The sequence below is a fragment of the Stigmatopora argus genome, chromosome 9 (assembly GCF_051989625.1).
Source record: "Stigmatopora argus isolate UIUO_Sarg chromosome 9, RoL_Sarg_1.0, whole genome shotgun sequence".
NCBI classification, from domain to species: Eukaryota; Metazoa; Chordata; class Actinopteri; order Syngnathiformes; family Syngnathidae; genus Stigmatopora; species Stigmatopora argus.
In genome coordinates this window covers 11,666,625-11,684,620 of record NC_135395.1, presented here as the reverse complement: position 1 = coordinate 11,684,620, position 17,996 = coordinate 11,666,625, and the positions used below count along the sequence as shown (strand labels likewise).

The 17,996-nt window shown below is 39.7% G+C and overlaps 1 protein-coding gene across 6 annotated transcripts; it reads left to right on the top strand.

Annotated features, from left to right (window-relative positions):
- Nucleotides 1–1,412: 1,412 nt before the first annotated feature.
- tlx2 (T cell leukemia homeobox 2) lies at nucleotides 1,413–13,197 on the top strand. Of its 6 annotated transcripts, none has more exons than XR_013303101.1 (6): nucleotides 1,413–2,384; nucleotides 7,974–8,192; nucleotides 8,787–9,024; nucleotides 12,178–12,315; nucleotides 12,419–12,518; nucleotides 12,608–13,197. XR_013303101.1 is itself a non-coding variant. In XM_077608685.1 (5 exons), exons 1-5 carry the CDS (start codon nucleotides 1,829–1,831, stop codon nucleotides 12,617–12,619), a joined length of 1,206 nt encoding a protein of 401 aa, XP_077464811.1. In that variant the 5' UTR covers nucleotides 1,413–1,828; the 3' UTR covers nucleotides 12,620–13,197. The 6 variants fall into 6 exon arrangements, 2 of the variants coding, with proteins under 2 accessions (XP_077464811.1, XP_077464808.1); XR_013303102.1 differs by having other exon boundaries at nucleotides 12,419–12,537; XR_013303100.1 differs by having other exon boundaries at nucleotides 12,178–12,518.
- The last annotated feature ends 4,799 nt before the right edge of the window (nucleotides 13,198–17,996 follow it).

Genomic DNA, 17,996 nt, shown 5'->3' with positions numbered 1-17,996 from the left:
ACATGTCGTGCTTTTATTATCACTCATTTTTCATGTTCATTGAATTTAGGCCACGCGTATGCATCCATCTATCCATCTATCCACCTATTACCTATCCATCTATCCATCTATCTATCCAACCATCTAACCATACGAAGATTTTTACGTGAAGTTTACATTATGATTATTATATTACATTATGTTAAGTCACAATATAGTGTATTTCCTATTTATCACAGGTTAACATGATACATTTGATGTTTTAACATGACATATTTAACAATATTAGCTGAAATGTTAGAATGTAATATATTTTACATATTACTTGATATATTTCTCATTTCAAGGAGACACATTTCCCTCTTTGACGGTTTACGTTGAGGCATTTCACGACATTGTGATAAGTTTCATGTTTGAACGAGTTTCATGTCTTGGCATACATAATACGTAAGTTTCACGTTTTAAATTGTTTTAAGTAAAATGTATTTATAATTCAAAATGTATCGTCCTCAAATATATCACATTTCACTTTAGTACAGACTTTTTTTCTATTGTACCAGCACCAGTGTCAGTGAGATTGAACTTCTCCTCAATTGATATCAATACATCATTATAAACAGGTCTGTATAAAAATCACAGTTTTACTCACAAAAATGAGCACGTTTTCTAAATGTCACATGAATATTGACTGTAGAGCTAAAAAACTAAGTCATTTTATGGGCTTAGAGGCGAAATAGTAAATGGTATCCTAGATTCCAAATAAACTATCCAGCTTTTTAGAATTTTACAGTACTATATGTATCTATCAATTCACCTTTAACAGCCATATCAAAATTGGTTTTCATCCCACATGAAGTAATACAAAAGTGAATATTCATTTAAAAATGATGAACTACATTTAGCTGAAGTAAATTTGAATGCAACGTTCCAAAAATAAATTATAGTTAAAAACACGAATGAGGTGAGGTCTTGATGAAAAAAGCTAAAGCCCCATTGAATTTGTCAGACTATCAAATTCATTATGGCTTTTCAATGCATCTTGCCTAACAAATATAACATGCTATATAATATTATTTTTTTAAATGAAGGATTAGACAATTGCAAATTTGCCATAAAAACCCAAACCACCACAAAATACATGGAAAACAATGCACAATGCTGAGTGCCTTTTTCCATGTATGTTTTATGAACCTAGCCCTTGTGTATTCCCAATAAAATTGAGGGTAAAACAAAGACAAATTGGACTTCCATCGTGGCCTCGGGCACCATTTAAAGCGACAGGCTTCCCACTTTAGGTTTTTGCCTACCAGGAAAAAAACGGCTGCCTCTTTAAGAGAAGCAAGCACGTCCACTAAGGACCAGGAGGAGGAGGAGGAGGCGGAGGAGGAGGAGAAGGAGGAGGAAAAAAAGGGGTGTGGGGGGGTCTCGGCCGAATGGCAGCTTTAACGCAAAGGCTCCTCTCACCTGCACTTGAAGGCAAAGGCGATCCATCGTTCTACATGAATCGGTGAGCTTGCAAAGTGTCTCCAATTCGGTGGGCTTTCGCACGCACGCACATGGATCGCCAGCATCACTACACACGGGCCCTCGCGGGCTCTCCGGGGGCCCAACGCGCGGATTTGTGTCAGTAAGTGATGTATCCCACTCCTGCCGTGCAAGCGTAAAATGGAATACGCTGTCTCGTAGCCCCCCTTTGGACGCAAATGATGGGGTCGTTTTACGCGCTGGATCTATTATTATTATTAGCGCTGCGGGTCGCTCTGGATGCTTGAAATCTCAAACGGACTGCGAGCAATATCGTGAGAAAGAACCCATTTTCTGCTTGTTGAATCGCGACGAGAATTGGAGGATGGAGCACACGGGCATCGAGGAGGTGAACCAAACTCACCAGCAGCAGGGGCAGCAAGGGCAGCAGGGGCAGGGGCAGGGGCACCAGGCACCGCCGAGCCACGAGCCCATCAGTTTCGGCATCGACCAGATCCTCAACAGCTCCGACATGTTGCCCAACCGGACCGGAGAGCCGGAGTACGCCGCGCTGGCCGCCGCCTCCAACGCCGTCTACGGCAACGGCTACGGCGGCGTCTACAACCCGGCCTGCTCCATGGGCCTGGGAGGTTCCTACAACGTCAACATGAACATGAACGTCAGCATGAATATGAACGTCAATGTCAATTCGGCGGCGGCTGGAGGGGGAGCCAACGCGGGGGCCGGCGGGGTGATCCGGGTCCCGGCGCACCGACCCATGCCTCCGCCGCCGCCTCCGCCGCCCAACACGGCGGCAGCCGGTGCGCATCAGCCGCCGCCCGGCCTCGGACCGATGCCAACCATGGGCCATGTGGGCAATGCTAACTTTACCTTCCCATGGATGGAGAGCAGCAGGAGGTTTGCCAAGGACAGACTGACAGGTATACATAAAACACTTTTTTTTTAACGACACGGGGGTGTGGAAAGGCCGAAATAACTACACAATTTTTCCCATTACATAGAGGCTTAAAACACAGATACTTGCACACATTGTTAAAAAAAAGACCTGAAAAAATTATATTGCGTCATAATTTGGGGTGAATGCAGACTTTATGATAAGGTTTCTAACACAGATGCATGAAAAACATTTTTCAATCAAATATTTAAGCACAAATCGTGCACACAAAATGAAAAACCCGGTTTGAATACATTGTAGAAAATTGATAAGTCTCTTGCTACAAATTTAAAACAATCAAATTATGATCATTAAATTACTTTAGGCATCGTTCTCCTATTGTTGATTTAACTTTTCTTTAACGAAAATGTACTATCAAAAATAATAATAAAATAAGCCTTAACTGAAACAAGTCAAACGTACAAAACAATGGTATAATTGTGATGCTTCAGTGTTAAAACCAATTTCCATAAAATGTGTTTTGCAAACTAGTTTACATAATACAGCATTCGAAAAATTAAAAGAAAATATTCTATTCTAATTGTAATACTAAACAGAATTGAAACCTGATCTTGGCATAGTGTCATTGCATCACAAATTTGAAAACATTTCAAACTGTAATCCTTTTTTCCTATTAAACAAAAACAACAATAACTCTAGTTTCAAGAACTAGTACAAAAATATGCACACATTTATAAAATATACGCATCATGTTTATGGAATATTATAAAGAAAAATGATCTGTAATATATGTGGAGATGAATATTACATATATACAGGTAAACGGTCCTAAAAGTATGATCATTTGTCGTCTATTTTGAGCATTTAATGTAATTTAAATGTGTTGCATGCAGACATTAAAATGTTTGAAAACGCACTTTAAATTGGGCATTGGCATTTTAACATCAGAAATTTGCATTTGCTCATATTGCAATAGGAAATGTTGACAAGGTTACCAATTTGAAAGAACCACGTGAGCATTTCTTAAGAACAGCACTTTCTCCAACATACACACATGCATTTTAATTTGCTATTTTTCAGCATCAATACAATTTAACTTTTAAAAAAAGCAAAAGAAACGTTTGCAAACGTGCATATGGAAAAGAGGCCTTAACAGAGAATAACACCTTCAGAATTAACATGTATTGGTGGTTTCTATAAAATGGTTATGTATAAGTACAGATAATGTAAGCTTGATTTTGAATAATGTAGCATAATAATTCAAGACACATTCTTATATATTCCAATGTAAATTTTGCTTACAGTTTGTACTGTAATGCCCACATTATTTAGAAGTATTGCAATAAAGCTTGAGCCAAAAAGCTCATCCATCAAAAAGCCTTTTTAAAAGGATGCACAATGCAGCTGAGGCATAATTCAAATTTTGAACATTTTTAAATGATGCTATTAATTAGTATAGTGTCTGTGTGTGTGTGTGTGTGTGTGTGTGTGTGTGTGTGTGTGTGTGTTTCCCTGTGTGTGTCACATGATCTCACATTTATGAAGATGAAAATGCGCCACCCTAGCCCTCTATTAAATATTGACCCGTTCATTCGATGTGATGAATTATTAATATAAAGATACGGGTGAGGGGAGGGCCTGCACTTTCTTATTAGAAGTCTATCCTTATCAATGGAGTCACAAGGGCCTATCTCCTTTTAATTTCTCCATTTTGTCACCGGAATCATGATGTAGTTTGTCCGATAGATTAGAAAATGGCATCCAATTAAAAAACAAATCGGGGGCCATAATACAAGCATTTGCTCAGCATAACATAATTGCATACAGTTCAAAAACATGCTTTACATTTAATTGGAAATCAGTTCGTTTCATATAAATATACCGTTTCATGTTTGGACATAAGACTTTTTTGAGATGTTTTTTCTTTACGTGAGCATAAGATAACTATTGCACATTTTTACATTAATACACAACAATATACCTTTATTTTCAGTGCATTCAATACAAATGAAGACTTTATATTAATCATTAAATAAGACTTTTTTTAGATGTTTTTTTACGTGAGTATACGATAACTATTGCACATTTTTACATTAATACAGAACAATATAGCTTTATTTTCAGTGCATTCAATAAAAATGAAGACTTTATTTTAATCATTAAATATTACTGTAAAGCATGTATATGAGTATATATTTCTTAGCATTGCATCAAATTTTTATGAAGTTATTTTTTCATGAATGCCATTTTTTAACTCAAAACAAATTTACGTTGTTATTAGTTATTTACTAAAACAATTCATTCTTTTCAGGTTTTAATAGTGTGAAATGACTTCAACATACCTGCCAACCTCTGCCGATAACTGCCCTTATAAATGATTATGATTCCCCTTACAAACACCGTACGAGTCGTACGGTGTTTGTAAGGTTTTTTGGGGGTTTGTAAGGGGAATCATAATCATTTATAAGGGCAGTTATCAGCAGAGGTTGACAGGTATGCTTCAATGTGTGTAGCATTTCTTGCATTATTTTATATTTTGACATTTCCTCAATTTTCGGGGGGAAAATCTTCACGTATTTTTAATGCCACATTTGTATTTGGGCATCATTTATTTATTTATTTCTGATATTCCATGCGAGACTCGAACCGCGACAATAAACAGAACAAGCCATCACGTCAATTTGACTTGCCATAAATGAAAAATGGAAAGAAGATGCACGCAGCCTCCTTTGCTTTCGGAACGCCACATGCTAATAAATAGCAATGTACACTAGCTGCTCATGTTCTATTTCAATATCCCCCACACGGATTTATTTATTAGATTGCCGGAGAAAAGGTAATATCCGCAGTGGGGGTGCAGAAGGCGCCCCGTCACCGAGAAGTGTTATGAACTACATTTGTGCTTTTATTATTATCCACGCTGCTCACACTGATTTGATGCTCGCTTGTTTTATCGACGAATCATTTTGGGATTGCTGCTGAATGAGATTGTATGCTTTGAAATTAATTCAGATCTCATTAACTCACTGGATGCCATTGAAGGCAACAGACGTCCAAATCATTTGGACTAGGATCGCTGTCAGCCTCCTGGTTTTAAAAAAAAACATAAGGAGTACAATTGGTAGGCCTTACGTTTGGTGCCATTGACCGGAATAAATGTCCCAATCACGTTGACTGGGATCGCCGTCAATCCCCTCCGTCAAAATGGTTTGGGCGTCTATTGCCGTCCATTGCAAGAAAAGTAAGGCCTCGCTATAAATAAATATATACATCGACACACATATATTAGTATTGCTTTCATATTGAAGTACATTTAGACATTTGAAATAGCAAAAAAAATAGAGTAGCCTTATATTTATCTTACCTAAAAGAGTTTTGTTATGACATGGTGGATTTAAATATTTTCCAATGCTTTATGTGCCATTGGAAAAACAGTGCTGGGAAAAAGAATCATCTAGGGGTCAAAAATGGTTCTATTTTATTGTGTTAGAAAATAAAGGAGACATAACTTGGCAATTGACTTTTTTACAGGAATGTCATATGATAACAGTAGAAGAAAGATTCATAGGTTTTTTTTTAGGTAGGAAGAACAATTAGACCTTAAACACTGGTCCTAAAGTCTTAGGTGTGACCTGGCACTAGCTGAGCATTGCATTCAGATGCTTCCATTTAAATTCCAGTCGTTCATTCAATTTTTTCAAGCAGCGAAGCTGAGTGGAATATTCCTTTCTATGCGTCTGCTCCTTTATTTAGTGAGGCAAAATAGGGTCTAATGCAGGGAATTACGCGGCCAGACGCATTGCTTGTGATTCTCAGCAGGCCTGCAAAGCGAGGCGTAAAGTGAAAACTACCAGTACATTTTCTGTCTGTCAGTGAAATACCAAATTTAAGCATTTTAACCTTTTTTTTTTGCATGATAATCGCTAATGTCAAAATGTGGCTTAAACCCCCAAAGTAGGTCACGATCGAACATCTTTAGGATGATAAGCATAGAGGGAATTCACACTGATGATAAAATCCCACCCACGCCACATGAAGAATTCTTTTAGCAGAAGATACAATTACCATTCCCACAATTATGAACTAGGAAACCTGAAGATGTTTATATTAAAAAAAGTGTAGGAGATCAGGGAGCGTAATTATACAGCAATATCCTGCTGAATATGCGTGTCATATAAGCGGCACGGTTGAAATGACTACTATTCATCTTGAAATCACAAAGCTTGCGAGCGCTTGAACACACCGTCGCGGTGCCAAATACCATCACAGACCCCCGGGGGGGACGCCTGAACAGATGTTGACACTCATTCGAGCTCCAGGTGAAACAAAACAGAAGCAAATAAACAGCAAAGAAGCAATTTCAGATTATATTGCTCTTCGTCACAATGAGAATGTGGCCTGTGGGTGAGCAAGTAGATCCATAGCCAAAAAAGATCTCCTTACACATGTATTGATTGTGTGTTTATCCCGTGGCTGACAAAATAGACAGGATTCATAGATATTTTATGATGCAGATGATAAACGGTTATAAATACACTAGGCAGTGAAAATGAACCAATCGAGAAGGCAGGAAGACTAGTATGACAACTTGCAAGTTTCCTTTTTGGAAAAAAGCTCAAATCCATTTTGATTTTGTACACATTTTTGGGGGGTTGTGACCATGTAAAATACAAATACAGGTGAGATGATTGGTATTTTTAGTTTAGCTAATTTGAATTTCATACTAGTGCCAGTTTGGTGCAGCAGATTTTAAAGATAATAAATGTAAGGGTGGAAAATGTGGTTCTCGGAGTCCTAGATTTAATTTCAAACTGGCAAAAGGTGGACTGCAAATTGTTTACAGGGTACAGAAACCTAGCCTGTTTTTTGATAATCTGGATATGCAGAAATTTACCTTTGGTTGACACTTTAAAATGCATTCCAGTGACTAATATATTTTAAATTTTTCGCCATGGTTTGGGAAATAAACAACTCAATAAACATTTTCATCTTTTGGATATAACAAACCAGTGTGTGTGCAAATAATAATAATAATAATAATAATAATAATAAGAGTGGACATAAATCTGGGGCTGTGAAAACTTGGTTTTGACAGTTCAAACATTTCCAGTTAAGTATTTCTCATTTTAAGTATAAATTATTCGGAGTGTATAAACAGGCCAGTATCTCTCTTTTTTTAGACAGTTGAACTACTAACAATTTGTAGATGTACTTCTTTATAATTCTGATAACATGGTCATGATATATAACCTTCCATGCAGGGTTTTTGTATTAATCTAAATTTACTACACTATGTCTGACTGTCTTTTGTCATATTATTTTTCGCATTACACTTTCATCATCGGTTTTAATTCAGTCACAAGATGTTGGCGACATGTTGCTGGCTTTTGTATTTATCATCTGGAGAAATGCGACCTGCCACTCGTAGTACAAGAGAATAAATGGCAGACATCCGATGTTTCCAATTCAAAGTAAATGTCGTTTACGCAGCCGTTATTCATCAATCAGGCTTTCCCCTCGTGCGGGGTCGCCCACCGTACCGTCCCCAGCCTGGCCGCCTGGTTGGCCGCTGTGCTCCAGATGCGGGACCTCACTGTGTCTCCCTTTCCTTTAGGGGAGCAGGCAGAGGAGAGCCGAGCACGAGAGGCCGTGGGGGGCCCGGGGGCCGGGGTGGCCGGGCCCCTCTGTCCTCTCCCTAAGGGGGACATTGGCAGGGTCCCGGTCTGGAGCACGGTGGAGACCTTAGCTAAATGCTATTACCCCGAGCTCGCACACCTGCGAGACGCCAATGGCCTCCTCGCAGACTATTCCTTCCCAAAGGGGGGTTGCCCAGGTGAGTCACCGCTTTGTACGAATGCACAACAAATGGCGCACCCCTGCCTAAAAAAAAGGCAAATACAATCCCATTTCAAATCCTGTTTAATCATGATAATCAGAACAGGCGGGACTAGTCAGTCACAAATAACAACCATTTGTTGTTAAATTAGACATTTAAGACAATAGAACAATATTTTTTTCTGGATTTGTTCAACACCCATTTCCAAAATGCTTTGCACATTTAGGAAAAAAACTTCTTTTTAGGAGCAAAACTACTTTCATCTCAAATTCGATCTTTTTAGAAGAGGGAGTTTTACTGACAATCATCATTATAGACATTATCCACAACATGAGTCCAACTCTGCTCAGATATTGTAATGTACACATCACTGGCAATCGCTTCATTCAGCTAAAATTGGGAAAATAAAGCAAATCTCCACAGAAATCTGTTTGCATTGCATTTTTATTTTAATACCTGATCCAAAATGAGAGAGAAGAAAATCGAGTCTAATGTGAGTTTGCTCCAGTAAACCCTAAAAAGTTGCAATACACTCTGTCGTCTTTTCCTTTCAAACTTTCAAAGTTGTTTCTGTGTTTCCTCCTTTTCCAGCCGCCTTGTCGCCTTTCTCCGTGACCCGCCGCATCGGGCACCCGTACCAGAACCGCACGCCCCCCAAGAGAAAAAAGCCTCGCACGTCTTTCAGTCGGGTGCAGATCTGCGAGCTGGAAAAACGATTCCACCGGCAGAAGTACCTGGCGTCGGCCGAACGGGCCACCCTGGCGAAGGCCCTCAAGATGACGGACGCCCAAGTCAAGACGTGGTTTCAGAACAGGAGGACAAAATGGCGGTAAGATCTCTTGCCTTCATGCTGCTAAGCTTGGATTCAAAATTCCTCGTTCCAGTTGAAAATGCTCAAACATGGAGATTGAAAATTGATACGCCATTAAAGCTTTTGATGAAGCTCGATGGTCTCTTGATGACAGGCTGCCTAATCGACTTGTTAAGCACCTTATGTAATTAGTCTGGTGGCCATCCATCAAAACAGCATGCGCACTTTTCTCTGGCTCTAAATGGACCCTCTTGTTTTGCCCCCGGTTCCAAAGTAGCTTCTGATGTTGCACAAAATGGCTGCCGCAGTTTGAGCGTCAGAGGCGCCTCGTAACACGGCGTGCACCTTTTTTATTTTGCTTAGCTAGGTGGTCGGTGGAGGCCAGTTCGCTTGACCAAGCACAATTACCGGAGCCTCCTAAAAGCCCTTTTAGAAAGCTGCTGTCTGCAGCAATACTCAAAGCCACTCAACGGAAAGAGCTTCTCATAGACGGCACGAGTGTGTCCGTCTGCTCTTCATTCTTGCCGCTGTTTGCAATCGTTTGGAGGTGAATGAGTGGTAAATCCAATTACCCCGTACCCTCAAATGACAGGGCCTTTTAAGTTTATTTGAACCCACTTTTTACGACATGTTTGCACAAAAACAACAGGACTTCTTTCTGTTGTTAGTGTGCAAATAAAAATGGTATGTGCAGAAACCAGTTTTAGTGTTTTTTTCAAAGAAATTTGGTATACACTGATACCAATATCTGGCTATATGGTACCGGGCCGGTACTACCGGCCGATTACGATACTGTGCCAATACTTTTTTTGAAAAAAAAATGAAATGTTTTTTTTAAATTGCTATCGTGGTTAGGTCTGACACTGCTTACCTTATTGTCTGCGTATTACTTTACTATACATCCCAACCATTCCAAATGGGAGGGTTGGTAGCAAATGAATGAACGTTCATTCAACTAGTCAAACGCATTTCAAAACGTGGTCTGGACAAAATGGCGTCACAACTGATGACCGCCTCAGCCTTAACCCACTTCCTCGTTTGACCGAGATTGATGGCGCCGCGGTGCTGGTGTTGCGCACCTGCTCGCCCCAACATGAGGGATACGCTTGCTTGCCGAGCTCGCTAACTAACAAGATGGTGATCGAATCAGCCGGCAGCCAACCACATTATTATAATGCTGTTAGAAATAACGTGTGGCTAATGGCTGCAGGTTGCTGTGTGCGCCTGCCTGAGGCCAATACTTGCCCTAATCATTTTCCTCTTCTTGCTATTCGCACAGTATTTGGTGGGAGGCTGATTATTATTATTTTCTCTAGATATTGATTAAAACATACTTAAGATTTAACAGCCGCGCATCAGAAAATTTGATATTGCTGCCAGTTGATATCAATGTCAAAATGGCTCTGATGCAAGGACTTGAATGCCATGTGACTAAAACCTGGATAAGGGATCCAGTCTATCCATTGTAAGGCTTGTAAATAATAATCGGACATAGACCCTGTCGTCAATGTAGTAAAGAACACTTATTTGCAAACAATTCGTTTTTTTAATTGCTGCACAAATTGGGGAAGACAAACAAAATAACAGAGGTGAAAGAAAATACTTCTAATAAGAGAAAAAATTAACAGTATCCATTTTTCTGCAAAAATCAATTGCTACCCTAAATTATGTTATCCACGCAAATGAGCAAAGTTCTATCTTGACAGATTATTTCACTTATAGTAGACACACCAATTTAAAGCTGGTTCAAATCGCTATTTGACTACAGTGTTATATAAATATTGAAATGTACCTTCACATTGATAATGTCTGCGACGGTGCTGAAGCGCAGTGGCTTTTTTTCTTCCACTATGTGTGGCTGCAGCTATCAGAACCAATCAGGTGGACACTCTGTAATGGCATGTACACACAAAATTAGCTTCTTAAACCAAACCCATAGTAATTTAATTTGCTGCCAATCGTAGCGACTGAGTCAATAGGAAAAGCCTCATAGTTAGATCTGATCTTCCATAGGGTAGGAGAGACACACAATTTCCACCCCGTGACTCGGCGTGCAGGATATGCGTCTTTATGTTAACACATGTACCACTGAGCCGCCCACCTGCCTGCCTGCCAGTCACATTAACAGCTGCCATTCAGCAAATCAGCTGTCATACCGCCCCTTCATCCCTGGGTACACCGACACAGGTGGGGAGGAAATCGAAATGTTAACATACAGCTTTGTTTATGCTGTGTCCGTTTTTTAAATGGTACTTTTCATTTAATCTTGGATCCTCACCTGGACATGTGTGAAATAAACAGCCTTTACACCGAAAGCAACTTTTTGTGCAACTGTTCTGTGTCAAAACATTAAACATGGAATAGTTGGAATGACATAAATGTGTCGATTTCTAATTTTAGAGTAAGTATTAGAGTAATAATAGATGCACACATAACAAAGACTAAGTCCTGCCTGTGTGTAAGGTATTAAGATATTTAGTGTTGAAATCTTGGCTGCATTAATATTTGTAGTAATTTAGCGAGAGAGGGATATACTAGTAAATTAGAAGAAGTTTTGGTAGTATTTTCATTGCATGTGTATGTTTTGGCTGTTAAAATGTATTTAAAAAATATTTAGGAATGGTTGAATTTCAAAAGTCCTGGGCAACCGCGTTTTAATTAAAATAGACTGCATGCTAAATTTTCATTTCCTTTATTTACAATAATCCATTGGATTTATAGAGCCTCAAAGAGTCTTTACATTGCATTATTCATCTAGTCATTCCACACTGAGTACTCAAATGGTAATATTTTAGCTACGGCTGCCCTGGGGCAGACTAACAGAAGCGAGGCAGCCAATTTACGTCATCGTTCCTCTCTGACCATCCTCAATTGCTTGGTCTGGATTAAAACCCCTGATCTTTTGGTCAATGACCAACCAACCCACCGACCACTTGCTTGTTTCCCCAAAACACTGCCGCATTGCTAGTTTTACATGTTACGAAGGTGCCATAAAATAATATATACTTTGCTACTGTTCCATTTGAACCAAATCGCCTCAAAGCCTTTGATGCCAAGATAAAATTCAGTTCTTCCAATAATGAAAAGAACGGGTGTGAAATTAATGAATGCTGAAATCAAAACTTTGAAGCAGTATTAGAACCTTCTGTGGTCTCTCATCTGCCCCACCAGGAGACAAACAGCAGAGGAGCGAGAGGCCGAGAGGCAACAGGCGAACCGCCTCATGCTTCAGCTGCAGCAGGAAGCCTTCCAGAAGACCCTGAGTCAACCCCTTCAGCCCGACCCACTCTGCCTGCACAACTCCTCCCTGTACGCCCTGCAGAACCTTCAGCCATGGGCGGATGACAATAAGGTGACGTCCGTCACCTCCGTGGCATCTGTCGTGTGAATGTGCGTGTGTTTGTGTGGGTAGGATTCTGGTGCATAGAAGCCAATGACTCCTTCTGAATGGACAAAATATGGACAAAGTACACTACTCAAAAAAGTTGGAGATACTGGGTTTTCGGGTGAAGGCACGTATCCCTACTTTTTGTGAGTAATCTACTAATGTGTTGAGTCGTTGACCTTCCTGCCTTAAACCACATTTTCGCTTTCCCTTCAGCTGACAGTCTAAAAAGGCAGGAGGCAGTTCCTAACTAATGGACACCTGTGTACATGTCCACCTATCAAGACTGTTCCATACTATCTTCCTTTTTACCACTGGAACCTTCAAGAGGATGCAGAGAGACCTTTCTGCCAGTTATCTGCAAAAATGAAAAAACTAAAAAAACACCCGGATTCTCCTTTGACTTTGTACAATGTAGTGATTTAAAAAAAATGCATGTTTAAAGTCTTTTCTGTAATGGCTGGCTGAGAGTTCTGCTGTTTCGAGGCACTCCTCGTGGACACAGACTTCCTTGCGATGGTCCGTTGGAAAGGGTGTTTTATATTAAATCATATTGTGAGTTTTTTGGGGGGGAAATGACGACAAAGCTTCTTGTTTTTATTGACTGCCTGCCATAGGTCGTAGTGGTGGGTATGAGACTTAAAGGATAAAATCAAGAAACAGTTCTTTTTCAACTGGACTCCATGCTTTCTTTTTTTTTTTAATAAAGCACTTTTAAAACAATTATGGCCGAACACAATGCTGTATACAATTACAAATTCAATGAAACTAGAGACTATGTTTAAAAAAATAAACTAATAATTGACCCCTTGATGCCTGAATTGAGATTTAACAAATATATATGGAGCAGTGGTGGAATACATTCAATACAAAGTACAAAAAAAGAATTCTAAATAAGGAATATTTCATTGAAAAATATAACTAAAATGAGAATACACATTTAAGTCAAATCTTTAAAAAAGGAAGATGAACAAATAAAAAATGTATTTTTCATACTTTCCACCAACTATTAATCTCTTTATTTTTAAATGTTTTATGTTGTATATTTCCAATTTTTCTTCTTTGTTTTAAATGTAGTTTTCTCCGAGCTTAAGTTGATTTTTCAAACTAATTCTAAATTTATTATGTTTCACTCCTTGTACATTCGTGTTAATTCAGCCATCAGGGGGTTAAAAAAATGGTAAAAGAAGAGGATTAGACTTTGGGTGACTGTTGTTTTTTATTAGGCTTCCGTTGTCGTCAAGGCGACGGGGGAAAAAAGACAGCGAGAAGCTGTAAACATTCCGTTATCGGTGCATCCACACTAACGTCCAAATGCTTTTTCAGGCAAGTCATAACAAAAGATTAGTCATCTAGAAGGTGCAGTAAACACCTCATTCAGGTTCCTTGCTCATAAATGGGCCTTCATCCTCGTGACATCATGCCTCCTACTTTTCTTCACCAGTTTGCCTCTTTGTTTATCCTAGAGGTCCAGCATTTCTAACCCATTCAGTGATGTTGACAATAATAGACGTCGGATGCATTTGAACTGGGAGGGTCAGCAATCAATCCAACATGGAACCACAATTGGGATTCAGACAATCCGATAGATTCTGTCGTTCCCAATTCGACTTTGAAAGAATAAGTCAATGCCTGATCAATCATCAACAAAAGTTAAGCCGTTCAACAGAAAAAAAACCCATCTAGTATGTCCACATAGATGAAAAAACACACACACACGAGCAAATGACACATCCAACCTCTCCTGATCTGTCAGATTGTTGAGTTCGCTAACAGCTGCCTACAAATGCAATTTTTTTTGGGGTGTTTTGCTCGATCGGGATCCTGTCAGCGGAGGCCCGATTTCCAGGTGACGCCTCTCTATGCCCTTATTTCCTCTGTCGCTTTCATCCGCCTGTCTCGGCTGCCTTGAAGACGTGACTTGGCTCATTTTGGAAAAATTCCTGCCGTGGCTGTTTTCATAAGCATGCATTGTGCTTAACTGCAGGTGCTTAAAGTTTTTTTTTTTTGGTGTTTCACTCCCCGCCTCCATCTTCTTTATGAACAAACCATCGAGACCTTGTATCGGGCTTCCTATCTTGCGCTTGCGGGACAACCAGACAAGTGTTTCAGCACACGGCGTGTGTTACGCTTGGTCTGCGGCCGTCACTTGTCTCCATTCTTTGGAGACATTTAACTCACAATCAGGCAGGCCATTGAAGCAACCACGGTTCACTTAGCACAGCACACAAGGGACTAAGACATGCCGACTGTAAACCTTGATATAAGCTGCCGGTATGGGATGCTTAAGTAAGGCCAGACTGGAGTAGAAAGCTTTTCCCACACAATTCAAGCCACGTGCCATTGTTCAATATCTCGATAGAGGTAGTGCAGCTGCTTATAAAAAACTTTAAATGCCAAAACAAAGTCTGTTTATGTACACTTGGGAGGTCATAACATTTAAGAGTGTTTGCTTAGCAGTTTGCAAATTGGAATTATTGTTATAGCGTATACTGTATTATGCAGCAACAGATAGTATTTGTCTTTTGCTTTCTAGCATTTGGTGCATGATGCAGAAAAAGAAAAAGACAGAAACTTTAGAAGACAACAGTGAAGAAGATAAAGACAAAAGAAAAGAAATTATTACCCTTGCATGATGCTCTCTTTATGTGATCTTAGTACAGAATATTGTTCGTTTATTTTGTTTGATGATATCCATAAACATTTTGAGTATTGAGTTGTTTTGTAGGGATTAAAAAATATATATATATCTTTCAAACACAATCTTTTCCTGACAAAATTGACATAATTTTTATAAAACATTTCCAAACAAGAAACATCTCTACATAATCCATTAAATCCTGCAAGCAAATATTGAGTCAATTCAAACAGCAATTGATATATTTGTTTCTTCTAAATTAAGCCTTATTTATACAACACACCCAAAGAAGAAAATAAAACTTGCACAAACTGTTTATCTCTCACTAATCCACATGTCAAATTCTGCCTCATGCATTGCTCCCAGCACAACATTTGCTACTTTATAGACAATGCAACGCTTCATCGCCCTGTCTAAATAAAAATGAGGCTTATCTAACATGTTTATTTAACTGCGGCTCAACTCGAGCCGCTGCTTTGCCACGCCAGCCCATTCCCAGCTGTTGTGCATAGCGACTGGCGTTTGGTCACGTATTGCAACGTCTGGCGAGTTTCTTATTTATATAGCGTGTGCAATATGTACGAGTTGTTGCACGCCAGCACCAATGCCGACTTTCTCGGCAGCCCTTGTTAACCCTTATCAACTGTACAAGCTGAGCATTAACTAACATTTTAGCATTCCCAACTGTCATGAGCTACAAGATGGAATTGATGCCTGGAGGGTCGGCAGCGTATGAACCAACATTCATTCTCTGTCATCATCCCACTTCAAATGGATTGGATGTTCACGAAATGAAAAAGTCATTAAAATTCACAGCAGAAGGATGATTGGATGCGACACGATTGGATAGATTCGGTACTCGGCCGTTTGGTCGCCGGACTTTTGGTCGCCGGACTTTTGGTCATCGGACGTTTGGTCGCCCGGAAGGTTGTTGATGATTACCATTTAAAATTGTTGCTCAAATTCCCTAAATACAAACTGCGAATTATTATTTAGTCATACTTAATGCCCTAGTAATTATTAGGCTAAAGAAAAGCTCAAAATTTCCCGTACTTTTATTGTGTTATGTTGTTGAACTTGTTAAGACCCTGACTGACGTCCCTTCCTAAGGGGACAACTCATGTACATACAAACTCTTATACACTCACACGTCCGCTCAGTGAAACTGCTCAGGGCCATTGTTGGCTTTTATTAATGCGTAGACCGTGTTGTTTTACCTTGTTTTGTCGCCGGACTTTTGGTCGCCGGACGTTTGGTCGCCGGTTGTTTGGGTCCGGGCGACCAAACGTCCGCGACCAAAAGTCCGGCGACCAAACGTCCGGTCACGGGATGTCTATCATCCTGTGATGAAGACGAGCGCTCCTCTTTATTTCAGCAGCGTGCATAGCAGGAAGCCATCTTGGATGGGGCAACCAGAGGTTGGAAAATAGCTCTCGAAAAGTGCATATTCCACGTTAATTCATAGTACCCTCCGATACTGATATTATTTTAGTGCCACATCGGTACCAAAACTAGTATCGTTATTAGTGACACAGTAATGAAAATGATTTTGAAGCATTTTTGCATTATCGTTATTAGTGACACACTAATGAAAATGATTTTGAAGCATTTTTGCATTATCGTTATTAGTGACACACTAATGAAAATGATTTTGAAGCATTTTTCCCCATCTACTGTATGTGGGTAGTGTAAGTAAATGAGGTAACAATCTGGCAAGAACGCTTTGACCTTCAGAAGTGTTTTTAAAAAAAGCACTGTCAGCTTTAGATGTCCAATACATTTGAATTAGGCGTGCTGGCAGGGAACAAATATGTAGCAATTGACTGTCCTTGAAATGTGTATATCAATTTCAGCCCTTGTCCGTCCTACAAAGGCGGCGTTGAGTGAGCCGTTGACATGCAGATGTGCCTTCGCTTCAAAGCGTTTGGTCATGTGTGAAGACAAGTCATTCCCGTCAGGTCAAAAGCGGCGCTTTTGGCCCCCGTGTGACTCAACACCTGCTGCCACGTGAAGGCAACTGACAAGGCCTTCTGCTGGCTGGCGTGCCACAATTCCACTCAGGAGTGGACGCGGTTCGGCGGAAGTTAAAACAAAGGAGCGGTCAGCCTGATTTTTGCATGCACCATTTGAACAGAGATAAACAGAGAAATATAATAAGAATGTACCAGTATTAGGGGATGAGATAAACTGATGTTAAAAGAGGACATTTGCATGTGTTTTATTTGCTAACTAGCTCTCAAGCCAACTGAGCCCATAAAACAATGTTTATAATTATCCAGTAATGTTCTAAAATGTGAAGGATGTTATTTTGTTGCCAGGATATTTTATGTTATTTTTCTAACAACCAAAGAAATGGTCTTTTTTTATTGTGCACCTAGAGAAGAGCTATTTCCAAACTGAAAGTTGCAATTTTGAAAAAAAAAAACCAGATCAAGGGCTTGGAAACATTGGTGCTCATATTTGAATGAGAAAAATGCCCAGTTCATAACTGTATATTTAGTGGAATAATGATCCACATACTATATTAGGAAGGGTCTTGCTAAATGTTGTGTTTGTTGCCATTAAATTAATATGAGAGAAAAATGTAGAGAGATTTTCTCCATTAATCCTCCTACTTCAAATGGATTGGACGTCTTGTGCCGTCTTTGGCAGCCAATGAGTGTTCTTCCTCTGCCTAAGATCCCTTCCCACCAGTTAGTTTATCACTTGTAGATGTCCAATCCATTTTAACTGGGAGGAAACCTCACACTTCAAATGAATTGGACGTCTAGCGCCGTCAATGGCAGCCAAAGAGTTTAATGAAACTTGGTTTTCTGACTTTTATTGAAATGCAATGTGTGAAATCATTTAAGCGTGTTGCAGAATTTGTACATTTTGTCTTTTAGTTTGAATCTTTACAAATGTAAACAGTATGTTGGTTTGCTTCGATCTTTACAACACCGCCATCTAGCGTCCATCGACAACAGA